This window comes from Haliotis rubra, unplaced genomic scaffold, assembly GCF_003918875.1.
Source record: "Haliotis rubra isolate DU_JTF1 unplaced genomic scaffold, ASM391887v1 Scf66, whole genome shotgun sequence".
Lineage (NCBI taxonomy): Eukaryota > Metazoa > Mollusca > Gastropoda > Lepetellida > Haliotidae > Haliotis > Haliotis rubra.
In genome coordinates, this window is record NW_025767368.1 from 53,136 (window position 1) to 72,441 (window position 19,306).

General features: G+C 39.9%; 1 protein-coding gene across 1 annotated transcript; it reads right to left on the bottom strand.

Annotated features, from left to right (window-relative positions):
* Window positions 1–15: 15 nt before the first annotated feature.
* LOC124257367 (TAF5-like RNA polymerase II p300/CBP-associated factor-associated factor 65 kDa subunit 5L) lies at window positions 16–15,381 on the bottom strand. Its single transcript, XM_046691411.1, has 15 exons — window positions 15,175–15,381; window positions 13,566–13,723; window positions 13,219–13,337; window positions 12,731–12,860; window positions 11,666–11,729; window positions 9,594–9,648; window positions 7,482–7,683; window positions 6,857–7,039; window positions 6,484–6,544; window positions 6,409–6,442; window positions 5,840–5,921; window positions 3,325–3,436; window positions 2,418–2,586; window positions 1,742–1,922; window positions 16–527 (listed from the first exon to the last, which is right to left on the bottom strand). The coding sequence occupies exons 1-15, from the start codon at window positions 15,286–15,288 to the stop codon at window positions 410–412; spliced, it is 1,782 nt and encodes a 593-aa protein (XP_046547367.1). The 5' UTR covers window positions 15,289–15,381; the 3' UTR covers window positions 16–409.
* Window positions 15,382–19,306: the final 3,925 nt, after the last annotated feature.

Here is a 19,306-nt window from a genome sequence, read left to right on the forward strand (position 1 = left end):
GCATGGTTGTCCCAGTACCCAACTAATGTGGCTATAACGCTATAGATTAATAACATGGTTGTCCCCAGGTCCTTTATAACTGTTAGCATGATTATCCAAAAATCCTGTAGACAGAAAAAGTCACTGACCCACAGTTTTGTGGACATAGTCCATCTTTGGCTCATAATCCTAGTAGTTTCTGATTTCATGTTTGTCCCAAAGTGCCATTGAGACAGCTATTCCAAGATCACAGCAGACATCTCTGTTGTGAAGATTCCACTGTACTTTAAAGCGAGTGACAAATAGGTTCCACTGTACTTTATAGCGAGTGACAAATTGGTTCCACTGTACTTTATAGCGAGTGACAAATTGGTTCCATTGTACTTCATAGCGAGTGACAAATTGGTTCCACTGTACTCCTGGGTGGGGGTCATAAGTTGGTTCCAGCAGCCTGAAGCACGTTGTGTTTAGAGAAGTGGAGGTATATGACAGACACCGACTTGGTGGGGAAGGCACTGAGAAGTTCAGGAGAGGTGGTAGACTCGGTACTGGAACACAAAAGACAAAAGGTCATCCGTGAAGTAATATAAAATAGATCCAGGTATTACCAGTATTATACAGTATTATACAGACCATGTAGTACTGACTACTGGTAAACAGGGACTTATGCATTGTTACAGGCATACCATAGTTCTTGTATACAAGGCGACACACTGAAATGTCCTGTTCTGTAACAGTTCCTTGGCAATAATTATATGACCTGCCCATCAATTGTTCCCTCACAGGTACTTATCACCTGGAGGAGCCTATACTGTTCTGTCATCCACTTTTCAGCATGTACCAGTGGCAAATGTGACAATTATCAAAATACACTCAGGCAAATCCAGTTTAGTCATAACAGGCGACTAATGGGATCGGGTGGTCAGGGTTGCTGACTTGCTTGATGCATATCATTTTGTTCCTATTGCATAAATTGCTGCTCATAAAATCAGTCAGGATTTTCAGGTCCAGATTCCTTCATTTATGCCATCATACAGCAGGAATATTGCTGATTTCGGCTTTAAACAAGAAACCAAACCATTAAAAATCGGATCAAAGCAATATGTACATATTAAACAGCTCAAGAAGGGAAGTGCTTAACTTTTTTCAGATAGATACATGAGTCATATAATGAATACAATCACTGCCTCACAACACAGTACTCACTTGTCCTTGTCTGTGGTCTTCCCGACATCCAGCACCCAGATACAGGAGTCATATAATGAATACAATCACTGCCTCACAACACAGTACTCACTTGTCCTTGTCTGTGGTCTTCCCGACATCCCAGCACCCAGATACAGGAGTCATATAATGAATACAATCACTGCCTCACAACACAGTACTCACTTGTCCTTGTCTGTGGTCTTCCTGACATCCCACACCCAGATACAGGAGTCATATAATGAATACAATCACTGCCTCACAACACAGTACTCACTTGTCCTTGTCTGTGGTCTTCCCGACATCCCGCACCCAGATACAGGAGTCATATCATGAATAATGAATCACAATCTCACTGACATCCCACACCAGATACAGGAGTCACAGAATACTCACTGCCTTGTCACATCCCGCACAGATACAGGAGTCATATAATGAATACAATCACTGCCTCACAACACAGTACTCACTTGTCCTTGTCTGTGGTCTTCCCGACATCCCACACCCAGATACAGGAGTCATAATGAATACAATCACTGCCTCACAACACAGTACTCACTTGTCCTTGTCTGTGGTCTTCCCGACATCCCACACCCAGATACAGGAGTCGAGCCCCCCAGAGGCCAACAGTGAGCTGTTGCGGCTGAAGCAGAGGGAGTAGACAGTGTCGGAGTGTCCGCGCAGCTCCTTGTACAAATGACCAGTGCTCAGGTCCCACACACGGATCCGACGATCTTCACCTGCAACATTCACAATGTACCTATATAACCATGAGGTGCTTTTATGTCACTTAATGTTCGTGTACCATCAGTGTTATCTGGAATACTGGGTGAACAAGGACCAAATATGGAAGTGAGATACAAAATCAATCACACAACATATGTTATATGTTCGAAGTTGAAGCCCTGGCGGCTGAGTGGGTTAGACGGCTGAATTTGTGTGCTGGCGATTACCGGTAGTTGTCAGACTGTAGTGTAGGTTCAAATCCCGGATGAGACTCAACCTAACCAAAGTACCAGAATCTTTACTTTACTGAGAAATTGTGATCATGAATATAACATACGTTATATTTGACCACTTTCTAAATGGCATTATTTCACAAAGCATGTACAAAGCAAAAAACCAAGTGTCGTACCTCTATAGAAAATAAGTTCAGAACACCAATTTTACTCATTTTAGATCATGCATGGTACCATTAGTGTGTTAAGTTATAGGTTCATTACTTTGCCACCTACCTGCTGATGCCAGTAGCCTGCCATCAGGGGAGAAGGCAAGGCACATAACGGATCCCCTATGACCTTGAAACAGGCGGACAGTCCGGCCACTTTGTATGCTCCACAGTCGGACAGTCTTGTCGCCAGATCCAGTTGCCAGGTAGTTGCCATTTGGGTGGAACTTGACACACTGAAACAACATGAAGATGACACACTGAAATAACATGAAGATGACACACTGAAACAACATGAAGATGACACACTGAAACAACATGAAGATGACACACTGAAACAACATGAAGATGACACACTGAAACAACATGAAGATGACACACTGAAACAACATGAAGATGACACACTGAAATAACATGAAGATGACACACTGAAATAACATGAAGATGACACACTGAAACAACATGAAGATGACACACTGAAATAACATGAAGATGACACACTGAAACAACATGAAGATGACACACTGAAACAACATGAAGATGACACACTGAAATAACATGAAGATGACACACTGAAACAACATGAAGATGACACACTGAAACAACATGAAGATGACACACTGAAACAACATGAAGATGACACACTGAAACAACATGAAGATGACACACTGAAATAACATGAAGATGACACACTGAAATAACATGAAGATGACACACTGAAATAACATGAAGATGACACACTGAAATAACATGAAGATGACACACTGAAACAACATGAAGATGACACACTGAAACAACATGAAGATGTCACTGAAACAGAATACATATGTTGAAAATATACAGTAAAATACATAATCTAACTACATTATCTCATTACTTTGTTCTTAGAAGCAGCTGTCTTCAGACAGTTTGAGTGTTCCGGGTCAACACTTCACACACATGACCATCCCACTCAATGGTGACATTGTACTCACATCTATGTCGAACGTGTGGCCAATAAACGATCGGAGGGGATATGTCCTCTCTGTGCACCACAACTTGGCTGTACGGTCCTGAGAGCTGCTGGCAAAATAGCCTGCAGTAGCACTGGAGTGAGAATCATGTCAAGTTAATGAAATCTAATTTATAACATTACATCAAAATAACAGCAGGGAGTCACTGCCTGACATTCGGTGGAGAGACTTGGATTTTGGCCAGGGAATTTTACTGGAATCAAATAGGCTGTCCAGCACTATATTTCTTAAACTTAGCCCAACTTTGTAACTTGGCCTAAACGTGTTAACATCAATTTATAGCTCTGTATTTCAGTTTATGCCGCTGGATCTACCACCTACAGCTATAAAATTAAAACAGAAATGTAGAGTTATTAAATGTCGTATCTCATCTCATGGTATAAACTCAGTTTGAAAATTAGACACTGCTGAATGTTACTCCTAATTTTGTTATCGCGTTAAAACAGTAAATTTCTCAGCTTTTTTTATCGCAGCACTGATAAAAGTACTGTGCTACTATATATTTTCAATTTGGCATCTTTACGGAAAGTGTGAGGCTAACAAAATTCTGCCTGATACCTGAATGAAATAGGTATGTGTTAAATTAGTTTGTGTGCTTATGTATAACGTTATACACTCAATCTTAAAAGTAGACTCGCCAATATGTGTTGAAAATGGATTTTCCCCATGACGTCAAATGGCTACATAAAGTTCACACGCTTATAAAGATAAGATGGCCCTCCTCCGGTATGCTTCATACTTAGTCATTGTAACTCAGATCACTTGGCGAGAATATGCTGTGAATAAGGACACAATATTTTCGTGATGTTTTTGTTCACGAATTATCGAAAACAATGATACTCAAAACATTTGTGACAAAACGCGACCTGGCCAATGATTATTATATGCCATTGTTTTGTCTATAACACAACATAAACAAATTCAATGAACAAGACATATCCTTTAAAACGTGTGCATATATACATTTCATTATTTACTTAGGTTTAAAATACTAAATGTTGATAATGAAATTAGTTTCATGAAACCATATGTGAACGATACATAATTAAAAGCATACATTAATAATACAAGTATAATCTGCAGGACAGTGTGATTGTGTTTACTCTTATTCAACCGACCTTCACCTCAAAGAAATTGCCACATATGTCCAACAATGTTGATGTATGACATCACTACCGATGACCCGATTTCTCATGAAATGGCGGTTTCGTGGATATGGGTGCCCACGATTTTCTGAGGAACCTTTGTCCATAAATGTATGATGTAAAGTAATCGGAAACATTCTGACTATCAGCCGCATGGTTGTTTGTTTTATTGTTTTCATTGAAAACGCCAGAACTGCCAATAATTGCCTATGTCGTTCTCCATGATTTTACGCCCTCACATGGCGCACGCTGCACAAAACTTCGTAAAAATATATCAAATTTCAGTATTGTATCTGTTTTAAGTTTTCTAGTTCTTGCTATACGATACTCTTTCCGTGCATATTCTAAAAATATTGAGCTCATGCATGCTACTGAATAGACGAACTGATGTCTAAAAATTGAGAAAATGCTGCACAGTATAAAATCTGATTTTTGCTTTGATTATATTTCTAGCAAGCTGTGTAATGAGCACAACGTCCCGTTTTCACACCAATATGTTTCGTTTTTTCTTAGACACATGGTTATAGTGACAAAGACATTTGGAATTTGATTTTTAAAATGTATGAGGAATTCAGCAATGCATTTATCACAACTGAATATGAAATATACATGATGTAATAGGTCCTGTGACTGGCCTTTTAGCGAAACTTGATTTTGTAAAATCACACTATCAAATATGGCTGAAAGCTCACTTCAGTGTTCATGTTCGGTGTATATTCCAAAACATCCCAACCGATTCTAGGTTTATCGGCGACGCTTCAGAATTATTTAGACATGTTTCTTCACAGCAGTCAGAAATGTTTGTTTTTGTTCCGAGGTTTAGCCCTAAAGATGCCATTTTGACAGATCGACCGAGAGTAACACTTACATGTTTACAGCGCTGAATTGTGGGAAAAATTAGGGGAATCCCGGATTTAATGAAAATATTTACATTAGGACGTCATTAGATAATGATATGCTAATAAGTGTTTGATACAACCGTTTTAATGTTGCCATTAACTAATGATGCATTAAGGATTTAATGTATCATTAGGGTTTAATGTTGACATTAGTTAATGAAGCAATGATACAACCGGATCCTGTATATTATCAGAATTTTAAGTTTTTTCATAAACGTCTCTAGATATGATAGTAGTATCATGATGAGAAGATTGTAATCACATTTATTTTATATCTCATTGCACCTGTTTGTTAATAATATCTATTTTGATTATGTTAATTAGCAATATAATCAGACATGTAAAACAAATTATGTTGAAGCATATTTTCAGACAGTATGAGGACTATTAGTCTGCCCTATGCATGTCCGTTGATCCTGCTGGAGTCCCTACCTGGCATCAATGTCCCACACTGGGTAGTTGTGTCCCTGGTAGCACACCCTGTTTGTGTGTGTCCTCAAATCCCACAGACGTACTGTGTAAACAAACATAGATGCAGTGAATAGACAGTCATTCTTTACATAGTAGTAGTGTTTGATTGAGAGTTTAATTTTTTGCCGCTTTTAGCAATATTCCAGCAATATCACAGGGGGATACCAGAAATGGGATTCACCATTTGTACCCATGTGGGGAATGGAACCTGGGTCTTCGGTGCTTTAACCACAAGGCTACCCCACTTCCCCTCTTTATATGGGAAGTGAGAATGGTGGTATGTTGAGAACAAGTCTGCTCAGCTGGATTTATTATGGCTATATGAGTGAGGTGCACAGGTCTGCTCATCACCTGTATGGGTACCTTTATACCTGATACACCTGTGTGGTACTACCTGTATAGTACACCTGTATGATGTACACCTGTGTCTACCTGTATAGTACACCTGTGTATGGTAGTACTGTGTCTACCTGTATAGTACACCTGTATAGTACACCTGTATGGTACACCTGTGTCTACCTGTAGTACACCTGTGGTGTCTTCTATGTAGCAGGACAGGAGTATGGGTGTAGTCGGGGTGCCTACCTGGGTTTTCTGAGCAGGACAGGAGATAGGTAGATCAAAGCAGACCCCATCAGTGTAAGTGTCTCAAGGTCACAGCTAGCCCTGCAGAACACAACAGTTACACAAGTGCACAACAGAACCTGGAAATGCACAATTCTTGAAATACATACAAGTTTTTAAGTCAAGGAACATAACCAGTATCATAATCTAGAGTCTGTGACAACCCAAGGAATATTTGTGTCTGCATCCAGACTATGTGGGCACTACCTAGAAGCCCTCTGGACAACAAGGTCACAAGCAAGGTACAAAAGTTTCAGCTGGGAGCCAAACCAGCAGGTTGGCACATGTATTTATCAGTCAAAAGTGGGATGTCACATCTACCTATTCCTATATTGTCAGCTGCAAGTGGGTTACCTGAGAGCTGCTTTGTCCTCTTCGACATTCAAGAGGTCAGCTGCAACTGCTATCTTGCTGGGGTCACCATCGCTGGCCTCGGAGTGGATGTGTCCGGGTGACAAGCTCCACAGAGACACAGTGGAGTCCTCGAACCCAGCCGCCAGACTCTCGCCATCAGGGGACACACATGTACTGCACAAACTGCAGGACAATCAGACAAAAATCACATCACAAAATGGAAACACAATTCTACTTGGCTTACAGTAGAACTAGAATGACAAAAAGGAAAACGGTAGACAAACTTCTGTATAATGATGAAGCATGTTTCTGGTTAAGTTCTCATTGATTTGACATGCATTGCCAAAGCCAAATGCACAATCTTTCAATGAAATTCAGACATCACAAGTTAAAACTAATGAGTCCACAACTGAAGTCAGACAAGTCAACACAAGTTTGGGGGATATGACAATTCTAGATCTCAGTAGCATTCACACTAACAGTAATTTTTAACCCTGATATGGCATGGAAATGTAGCGAGATTGTCTCATTCTGGCAAAAAAGCATTAGGAAATGAAATTTGTGGCAACCACTAATACTGTGCTAGTGCTTGTAAAGTGTGTACATTGTGAGCCCCTGTACATACCCTTGGTAAGCATTGAGGAATGTGTAGACGCATATGGAGGACATACACGGTGGTCCATCTCGAACCTTCTGGATGGACTGTGTGAGGGTGGACATACTGATATCACTGGATGCTGTGGTCGTGGTGGACTGCTTGTTGGTATGGTCGTCCGCCACTTTGTGAGTGTCAGTCAGTTCCATGTTGCTTAACTCTTTATGTTTCACTGAAAAAGTGATGTGGTACCCCATAATGGCAAAATACTCTTCATGATTATGTCTACGAGTTATGATTATGTCAAATATTTAGGTGTGTATATAGAAAAGTGGAAGGACAGTATTGAAAGGATTGTAAAGTTCTGCTGCAGAAAGGAGCACTATCACCAATTTCAGTCTATGTCAAACTTGTTGCCATGGAAATGTCAAAATATTTTATTCAGAAATCCAAAACTACCAAAGGCACCAGTACACATCCAGTTCTATGTATGTGCCAAGTTTGAGTGAAAGAAACATTTAGCGGTTTTTAGAGTTCTGCTCGGAGAAAGAGCACTACCACTAATTTCAGTTTTAAATTAGCACTTGTTGCCATGGAAGCGCCAGAAATATTTTATTCAGAATTCCCAAAGAACTACCAAAGGGCACCAGTACACCACCAGATCTATGTATGTGTACTTAGAGTTTGGTGAAGAAACATTGAGCGGTTTTAGAGTTCTGCTCTGGAAAAGAACAAATGTGCCTTGACGGACAGGAGTCCATTGATGTGGTAGCCTATATACTGACTGACTGACTGAATTTGGTTTATACTGCTCTAGCCCTTTTAGCAATATTCCAGCAACATCCCTTTGTTTCACAGGGGACACCAGAAATGGGCTTCACAAATCTGTTTGTTCAACCCCCATGTTGCCTATATACTGGCTCTAACCCTTTGTTCCACTGGTCTTGGTTGCCTATATACTGGCTCTAACCCTTTGTTTCACTGAACCACTATACTGGCTCTAACCCTTTGTTTCACTGAAACACATGATTGCCTATATACTGGCTCTAACCCTTTTGTTCCACTGAAACACATGGTTGCCTATATACTGGCTATAACCCTTTGTTCCACTGAAACACATAGTTGCCTATATACTGGCTCTAACCCTTTTGTTTCACTGAAAACATGGTTGCCTATATACTGGCTCCTAACCCTTTGTTCCACTGAAACACATAGTTGCCTATATACTGGCTCTAACCCTTTGTTTCACTGAAACACATGGTAGCCTATATACTGGCTCTAACCCTTTGTTTCACTGAAACACATGGTTGCCTATATACTGGCTCTAACCCTTTGTTTCACTGAAACACATAGTTGCCTATATACTGGCTCTAACCCTTTGTTTCACTGAAACACATGGTTGCCTATATACTGGCTCTAACCCTTTGGTTCACTGAAACACATAGTTGCCTATATACTGGCTCTAACCCTTTGTTTCACTGAAACACATGGTTGCCTATATACTGGCTCTAACCCTTTGTTTCAGTGACATATGATGCAGCATCTTGCATATAGACTCTAACCCTGGGCTTCACTGACATATGAAGTGGTTGCCTTTATAGTGACTTTAACCCTTGAAGTTTCAATCAAATACGTTTTTGTAGCCTTCATATTGGCTTTCACTCTTTGTTTCACTTTGGAAACAGAAACATAAAGATGGCTGTGGACTGACCCTTTTCATGTGACAGACACAGGACACTTTTTTCAGCTGAAACACTCTGGGGCCTACCTGGAATATACAGGCATAACTCCTTTTTTGTTAATATAATTTAACACAAAGAATTATAAAAGTATGTTCCCCTATAGCGATCTCAATTCAGGGTGGACATAAGTACAGACAGTATGAGCATATACGCCCACTTGAGTCACCATGCCACAGCGAAACACAGATGCCCCACTCAGGCACATTATGGTGAGTCAGAGCCAGCTACTTCTTGTTTCATCCTCAGGCATGGTAACATCAAGTACCACATTTTAACACATTTTCAGATGCTGCTGCAGGGATCAAACCACTGACCTCGACTCTCTGAGGAGGCACCCTATCCACTTGGACATGGCAGTGGCCAGAAAACACAAGAAGGAATTGAAAATTATGTTACTCACCTTCCACATGGAAGAATTGGTTGAAGATCTGTAGCATTATCATGTTGTCCTCCATCTGAAAACACATATAGAATATCAACCTCCCATTATCTGAAAAGGTTTCAGAAACTAAGGCCAGCGATCATAAAGCTGATGTTACGCAACTAGTCAGTGAATTAGAAGATGATCTATCGCCAGGTGATATCTGTAAATGGTCAAGTCTGCATGAGTGTTGATAAGCGCACTTGTCATATCTTCCTACTTAACCTCTGTTCTAGTGTTCTTGTAAAATTAGCGCAAGATCCCATAGATTATCTCTATCCAATCAGAACACGTGGTTACATCGACTTATAACTTGACTAACACAAGCAAATGGTCAAATCCCCCATCTGCACTGTTGATAGCACACAAGCTGATAAGCATAAGGGCAACTGAGTTTAACATGACTCAGAGACACGTTTGATCATCAGGGAGGTCTCAAGCATACGGAAATTACAGGCCTTGCGAATGATCACAAACACCAGGATCTCAATCACGAAGGTGCACACCATGAAAGGGCACCAGGTCACGCAAGATGCAGGAGTACTCTGTGGGAAGGTCTAAGCATAAGTGCAACAGTTTATGTCAGAGACCACCAGGTCTCACACTGCAACCACCAGGTCACACACTGCAACCACCAGGTCTCTCATTGCAACCACAAGGCACTGCAACCACCAGGTCACATTGCAACCACCAGGTCACACTGCAACCACCATTGTCCACCAGGTCACACATTGCAACCACCAGGTCTCACACAACCACCAGGTCACACATTGCAACCACCAGGTCTCTCATTGCAACCACCAGGTCTCACACTGCAACCACCAGGTCTCTCATTGCAAACCACCAGGTCAGGTCATTGCAACCACCAGGTCTCTCAACCACCAGGTGCAACCACCAGGTCTCTCATTGCAACCACCAGGTCTCTCATTGCAACCACCAGGTCTCACACTGCAACCACCAGGTCTCTCATTGCAACCACCAGGTCACACACTGCAACCACCAGGTCTCACACTGCAACCACCAGGTCTCACACTGCAACCACCAGGTCTCTCATTGCAACCACCAGGTCTCTCATTGCAACCACCAGGTCTCTCATTGCAACCACCAGGTCTCTCATTGCAACCACAGGTCAGGTCACATACTTGCAACCATGTCTCTCTCATTGCAACCACCAGGTCTCACACTGCAACCACCAGGTCTCTCATTGCAACCACCAGGTCTCACACTGCAACCATCAGGTCTCACATTGCAACCACCAGGTCTCACATTGCAACCACCAGGTCACACATTGCAACCACCAGGTCTCACATCGCAACCACCAGGTCTCTCATTGCAACCACCAGGTCTCACACTGCAACCACCAGGTCTCTCATTGCAACCACCAGGTCTCTCATTGCAACCACCAGGTCACACATTGCAAGCACAAAGTCTCACATTGCATCCGCTCAACATCATTTGACAGCTCTTATGAGAAGCAAAGTATCCTGAGAACCAGAAACCTTATGGTCTGTGAAACCACCTGTTGATGCTGTCTCCTTAAATTGAGACTTTTACTCTGATATACCTCTCTGTACAGAAAACTTCATAGGAAGTGACATAATTTGAACTTTCTGATCCTGCAATCGTCATCGAGTTGTCTAGATTTTCCATATGGGTGAGTGAATCATTCAGAGGAACATATTTCTGCATCTCAGAAACAAACATATATCCATATCATGATGTTTGTTGTGGATATGTTAAGCACATTGCCTCTTCTGATTCTGAAAGAGATGATACCTGCATCCAAATTGGAGTAGACCCAAAACATACTTGCATTTTTTGTACCATTTTTTTGTATTTAAGCTAGATTGTTTTTGAAAAGCTTGATAGGCTCAAGAACGCACACTTTCATTCCTATTGTGTAGTCAAAGTTTACTCAGGTTTCACCAGACAAGGCTTCCTGAGATGTGTTGTATCACAGTAAAAGATCTGGTTTGAATGAGACTGCCTTCACAAAGTAAAGAAGACCAAACTTCTCCATAAAAGTGACAAGAATCAACATTGTAACCCACCTTGAGGTGCCTCATTAAGTAATTCAGACAGGCTTCAGTCAAGGAGATGCTGAACTTGTTATCTCTGAAAGAAGAAAAATAATCACATAAGCGTTTGAGGTGGGTTTTGAAAAGTATTTCAGTCATATTACCATGTCACAAATGTGTACCAGTCATACCCTGCAGTATTTCAGTCATATTACAATGTCACAAATGTGTACCAGTCATACCCTGCAGTATTTCAGTCATATTACAATGTCACAAATGTGTACCAGTCATACCCTGCAGTATTTCAGTCACATTACAATGTCACAAATGTGTACCAGTCATAACCTGCAGTAATTCCGTCATATTACAATGTCACAAATGTGTACCAGTCATACCCTGCAGTATTTCAGTCACATTACAATGTCACAAATGTGTACCAGTCATACCCTGCAGTATTTCAGTCATATTACAATGTCACAAATGTGTACCAGTCATACCCTGCAGTATTTCAGTCATATTACAATGTCACAAATGTGTACCAGTCATAACCTGCAGTAATTCCGTCATATTACCATGTCACAAATGTGTACCAGTCATACCCTGCAGTATTTCATATTACCATGTCATATTACAATGTCACAAATGTGTACCAGTCATACCCTGCAGTATTTCAGTCATATTACAATGTCACAAATGTACCAGTCATACCCTGTATTTCACAAATGTCACAAATGTGTACCAGTCATACCCTGCAGTATTTCAGTCATATTACAATGTCACAAATGTGTACCAGTCATACCCTGCAGTATTTCAGTCATATTACCATGTCACAAATGTGTACCAGTCATACCCTGCAGTATTTCAGTCATATTACAATGTCACAAATGTGTACCAGTCATACCCTGCAGTATTTCAGTCATATTACCATGTCACAAATGTGTACCAGTCATACCCTGCAGTATTTCAGTCATATTACAATGTCACAAATGTGTACCAGTCATACCCTGCAGTTCTCATGTCTGTTGTCTAAACAATCAGCTGTTGTAAGCAAGACATGAATGAGAAACAGTGTTTGAAAAAAGACAGATTCAGACCAACCTGAAATTCCCGACCTCTTGTGAGTTGGCCACATCTAGTTTAGTGTCCATCTTCCGCAGCGCTTTGATCAGTGCCTTGTGACTGTCATCCTCTCTCAGCAGTGAAACATGTCGATCATGAAACTTATGGGCTAGAGAAACAATCAAATTTCTTTCATCACCTCAGTATGACCAAACATTACAGTCAGCAATATTCCACTTTCCAAGTAATCAAAGTGCGCAGTATCTTATCAAGATGGGGCATGTCTGTACATGTAACATTTTATGCTTATGTCATTAATATTTCGATTACTTTCATGTGTGGTCTGTAAGAATGGTGAACAATGGTAAGTAATCACATCTGGGCCAACATTAATAGTAAGGACAACAATCATCATCTTTATCATATTTGTATATATCTTTACGGTTTGCAAACACGATATACATGGACACACCTTGTAATCACTCTACACTGTTTTTTTCTGTGTTGACTTGAAGCTAATGGCATACCTGGAGTCTTATGTCCATTGCAGAGAAGTTCCAGGTAGACATGGACAAACATTGGGAAGAGAAGACCTCGAAGTTCTCCTTGGTATGGTTCTACAGCATCCAGTACAAAATGCTTCAACCTGGAAATCAAAATCAACAATATTATGATCATATACTTTTCACAAGCTGAACTACAGAACTAGTTTGACAACTGCAATTTCAGTCAATTTTTCATGACAATGTTAACTGCATTCATATGTTAAATTGTACCAGCTTGAGCAATGTTTACACGACAATGCAGAAACTATCTATTTACTACATGTTTCCTTTCTATCGAACAGTATCTCTAACATGTCTAATGGCCAAACCTTGTGAACTGCTGATCACAAGCTGTTGCATCTCCAGAAATGCTGCTGTAGGCGAGGACATTCTCGGTGTTGCCGTTGCAGTTGACGCTCCCATGGAGGGCCACCTCACTAAGCTCTTGTGTAGCTCCACACTCCCGTTTCCCACTAACCTCTGCATCCTGAAATATATAATATCAGCTAGAGTGCACTTTACCGGGTGCAGCCCTTGCGGCTCGCTGTGGGACAATTATCGGCTACTGCACAGTCTCCAGCACTGTCTCACTATATTGTGGTAATTGCTCTGTCTCTCTTCACTGTCAGTCAACCATCCTTAGGGTTTAGGGTTAGGTACCCTTTCTGATCCTTACGGAGCTGATGCATCTTTACAAACAACCCTTTATGATCCTTAGGATTAGGGTTTAGGGTTAGGGTATGGCACTCTTTACAATCCTTAGGTTTAGGGTTAGGGTATGGCACCCTTTCCAATTCTTAGGGTTAGGGCTTAGGTGACCTTTACGATCCTTACGGTTAGGAAACCTTTCTGATCCTTAGGGTTAGGGACCCTTTCCAGTCCTTATTTAGGGTTAGACCTTACCGTAAAGCAGTGTAATCCTATTATATCCAATTGAAACACATTTCACCCCATCCGGAACTCATCAGTACAGTCCAAGAAACAATGGCGCGAAAAGACAAAATGAATGGGAAGGGCGTGGCACAGTGAGGTGGAAGCGTGAGAAATGAAAACATACCACTGCTTTCAACAACAACACACCATTTTTTTCACTTCTCACGTTTCTGTCTCACTTCTGTACTAATGACCCATTGAACGAGCACTGGTTTACTGTGATGGAGCTCATGGTCCCGAGGTAGAACGTCTGCTAATTACGTCACTAATTCACGAAGTCTGTAATTCGGCAAAGCACGTTCGAACCCCAGCAGCACTGATTAATCTGAAAAAGTGCACCTGGTAAAGTGCACTACTCCCATAATATCTAAATATTTAGTGAAGACAAACATCATATGTGTCAGAACATTACAATGACTGTAATATCACGTAGTCTGTAGCACTCAGTGTTATACAACTCGAGAATGACACCTCCCTTCAACAGCGGAAGTTATGGACCGCTGCCTCGCGCAGAGGCATCTGCGATTGGCCTGACTATGGAGTCGCTTGTACTCCTCAATGATTAAACCTTTAATTCCAATCCCCAGTCCGTTATTCATCTAAAACACCACAATGACCATATAGGTATAATGCTTTAGACCAGGCAGATACACAATAACAATATTATAGGCTTGCGAACATAAATATTACTATCGTGTTAAAATATATACAATGAATGCAAACGGATACAATATCGACGTTCAACTGACACAAAGTGAGTTTCAAACAGCTTACAACATGGTCCCATGTTCTCAGTGTTCAAATTGTCATTGTTTTTAACACGTTTAAATCCGCCAATTTTAGCCAGGTTTACGATATATACGTCCGTTTGGGTGATCGCGGTGGCTACTTTTCTTTTTTTTATCACTTTTCTTGGATAACACAGCCAAGACTAATACAGACAGTCAAATGATTTCGGCGTGCACTGCTAGTGCTATTGTATTGACAGCGGACTTCCAAACCCACCATGAAGTGCCTCCTCTTTAAATAATGAGAGACAGTAGACTGTATCTGCTCATGTTTGATTCTTTTCATCTTAAGGAAATGTGGAATATCTGGCGTTGACATAACATCCCACATTTTGTTAGAACCGACTTAAATCAGCCACATCTTGTCATTTGCTTTGTGCTCAATGTGAAAAACACACATGTTCAAGCTTCCGGCTGCCATATTGATAAAGGGAGGTAATTCAAAATTATTACCGCGACGCAAAACCTTACCAGCGTCGACTGCTGCATGAGTTCGAAACCGAGAACTTGCACATGTTAAGGACGATCACTTTAAAGTGGCACGGGCCGTTCATCTTTTCGAAGGGTTTAATAGACAGTCTGAAATAATAGCATTCTATATGTATATTTATATGCATGATAATTTATATATTTCTGACTATATTTTCTGTGTGTGTAGTGCAGAGATCATGTACAGCTAGGTGTACGAGTTGCACGTGTGAAATTGACATTTCACTGTACACGATTGTTGATTACCTGGCTGTTTCACCAGCAAGTGGACCCCCCTCGTAGAAAAAAGCGAAAAGTGACAACAAAATAATAATCGTTTGTTAAACAACTGTTTTATTCGGGTGTCCAATATTATGAGACAAATCGTCGATCGAGTTGGTCTGTCGATTTCATGTGACTGTGCAAAATTTGGTTTTGTTGCAATTATTAGATTTTGTGTTTGTGAACAATTCATCGGTTTCAAATGAAATCAAACGGACTATAGCTGCATCTGTGTTATATTTCCTGTATTCTGTGTGTGTAGTGGATATCAGGCATTTTGTATATGTATCGTACTCCCTGTATTCTGTGTGTGTAGTGGATATCACGTATTTTGTATACGTATCGTACTCCCTGTATTCTGTGTGTGTAGTGGATATCACGTATTTTGTATATGTATCGTACTCCCTGTATTCTGTGGGTGTAGTGGATATCATGTATTTTGTATATGTATCGTGCACCCTGTATTCTGTGTGTGTAGTGGATATCACGTATTTTGTATCTGTGTTATATTCCCTGCGTTCTTTGTGTGTAGTGGATATCACATATTTTGTATCTGTGTTATATTCCCTGTGTTCTGTGTGTGTAGTGGATGCCACGTATTTTGTATACGTATCGTACTCCCTGTATCCTGTGTGTGTAGTGGATATCACGTATTTTGTATACGTATCGTACTCCCTGTATCCTGTGTGTGTAGTGGATATCAGGTATTTTGTATCTGTGTTATATTCCCTGTATTCTGTGTGTGTAGTGGATGCCACGTATTTTGTATACGTATCGTACTCCCTGTATCCTGTGTGTGTAGTGGATATCACGTATTTTGTATCTGTGTTATATTCCCTGTATTCTGTGTGTGTAGTGGATATCACGTATTTTGTATCTGTGTTATATTCCCTGTATCCTGTGTGTGTAGTGGATATCACGTATTTTGTATACGTATCGTACTCCCTGTATTCTGTGTGTGTAGTGGATATCACGTATTTTGTATATGTATCGTACTCCCTGTATTCTGTGTGTGTAGTGGATATCACGTATTTTGTATCTGTGTTATATTCCCTGTATTCTGTGTGTGTAGTGGATATCACGTATTTTGTATCTGTGTTATATTCCCTGTATTCTGTGTGTGTAGTGGATATCACGTATTTTGTATCTGTTATATTCCCTGTATTCTGTGTGTGTAGTGGATATCACGTATAGTATCTGTGTTATATTCCCTGCATTCTGTGTGTGTAGTGGACATCACGTATTTTGTATCTGTGTTATATTCCCTGTATTCTTGGTGTGTAGTGGATGCCACGTATTTTGTATACGTATCGTACTCCCTGTATTCTGTGTGTGTAGTGGATATCACGTATTTTGTATCTGGGTTATATTCCCTGCATTTTGTGTGTGTAGTGGATGCCACGTATTTTGTATACGTATCGTACTCCCTGTATTCTGTGGGTGTAGTGGATATCACGCATCTTGTATACGTATCGTACTCCCTGTATTCTGTGTGTGTAGTGGATATCACGTATTTTGTATCTGTGTTATATTTCCTGCATTCTGTGTGTGTAGTGGATGCCACGTATTTTGTATACGTATCGTACTCCCTGTATTCTGTGTGTGTAGTGGATATCACGTATTTTGTATCTGTGTTATATTCCCTGTATTCTGTGTGTGTAGTGGATATCACGTATAGTATCTGTGTTATATTCCCTGCATTCTGTGTGTGTAGTGGATGCCACGTATTTTGTATCTGTGTTATATTCCCTGTATTCTGTGTGTGTAGTGGATATCACGTATTTTGTATGTGTATCATATTCCATGTATTCTGTGTGTGTAGTGGATATCACGTATTTTGTCCCTGGGTTATATTCAGACATGAGGTAATTGTAATTTGTAATTGTAATTGAATGTAATTAATTACAAAAATCTATGTAACTGCATGTAATTTGTAATTGAATGTTCAAAATGTGATTTGTAATTTAATTAATTAATTTCTCAATGTAATTGAATTTTTCAATTACTTTTTCAATTACATCAAATTACATCTCACTTTTGTATTTTGATGGTCATCAGGCAACCCTTGCAATTATATTCTGTACAATAAGGAGGACAAAGCAGTGTTTTTCAATAAGATGCTTGTTGTCGGTATATACTCTAGCAGGTGTTAAGTTTTGAGGAGATTTGAATGTCTAAACCTTTGTAACTATCACCATCTGCACATTTGTGAAACAAAGGGAATCAGTAACGCATGACTGAATGTAGGTTGGTATTTGAGGAAATGGGGGATTAACAGTACTATTAGTCAAGTTCCTATCAAAATGGCCTCTTTGTTTATTTCTCATAGTATATGATATTCAAAATCTTACTGAACTGTAGTCCTATTTTTTATAATCATGAAAGGTAATAAGCCATAAATCCAAGTTGACAAGTCCTTTAGTATGTCAATGTGGATTATGTCAGATAGAGAGACCGGCTGATTATATATTGTAATGTAGGCCTGTAATGATTAGTCATGATACAGTACACCTAAGGTATATTATAACAGTGGTGGACAAAGTGCTTTTTGCAACAAGAGATGATAGAGGTGTGTATTTGATAATAAGCCCAAATAAATATGCAAAATACAAATTTGATCAAATAGTGTACATTGTAGATATAATCTAATTTTGCATTTCACTTTTTGATGACAAAAATATGAATTGGATTTAGTGACCACTGTTTACCAACATCGATATCTTGTTGATTAAAGGAATATATTTGTTTTGTTTTTGTTTTGTATTTTTAACAAAGTAATTTGTAATGTAATTGTAATTTAATTAATTACATTTTAATTTAAGGTGTAATTGTAATTGTAATTGAGGAAAATCAAAGTAATTGTAATTTAATTAATTACATTTCACAGTAATTGAACCCATGTCTGGTTATATCCTGTGTGTACTAGATATCATGTACTGAACAGCAAAAGAAACGCAAGTTTCGAAAAAATGAAATCTCATAAAAGTAAGCGTTCATGTTTATGGAACGTTCATGATAAAGTGACGTAATGATCCCAGATGAGATGATGTAATGCAATTTGACGTCCATACGAAACATTCGCACAAAAAACTCACAATGTAGCAATACCATAATTTTAGCACGTGCATCGACGGTTCTGGATGGAAAGCATGCATTTCACTCTGGGGATCCTTTATAAACGTTTGTGCCAAAAAACAGTTCAGTACAGGAAGTGTACACGTCACACAAACTATGCGTAGACTAACGTAGACTACAGCTCTGCAACCGCTGAAGCTAGACAACTGGGCTGTCATCCTACCACCATTACACGACTTGCTTATCGTCATTAGCAAACCGGGGTTGCTGCTGATCGTCCCCATCATTCATTCAAGAAATGATGTGAGTATTGTGAATTAAATTTTGGTCTTTTTTCTATTTTCTGTGTAGGTAGAATATCGTGTTATTTGTTACTGATTACGTAGTACATATGGGTTATGGGTTAGGCTGAAGTGATGATTGTTTAAAGCCTAGCATCTTCACACCAGAGACCAAGGTTCCATTCATGCATCATACCAACAGGAAACTTGAAATATATCTTCTGTATGGTCGAGTATTCATTG

Excerpts from the sequence above, each read along its gene's own strand:
- LOC124257367 (XM_046691411.1), bottom strand. The coding sequence starts at position 15,288 with ATGTGGGATGTTATGTCAACGCCAGATATTCCACATTTCCTTAAGATG. Across the intron at positions 6,443-6,483 it reads CTTTGATCTACCTATCTCCT|ATACTCCTGTCCTGCTACAT; the intron begins GTCCTGCTCAGA and ends CCGACTACACCC. Across the intron at positions 5,922-6,408 it reads CTACATAGAAGACACCACAG|TACGTCTGTGGGATTTGAGG; the intron begins GTGTACTACAGG and ends TTGTTTACACAG.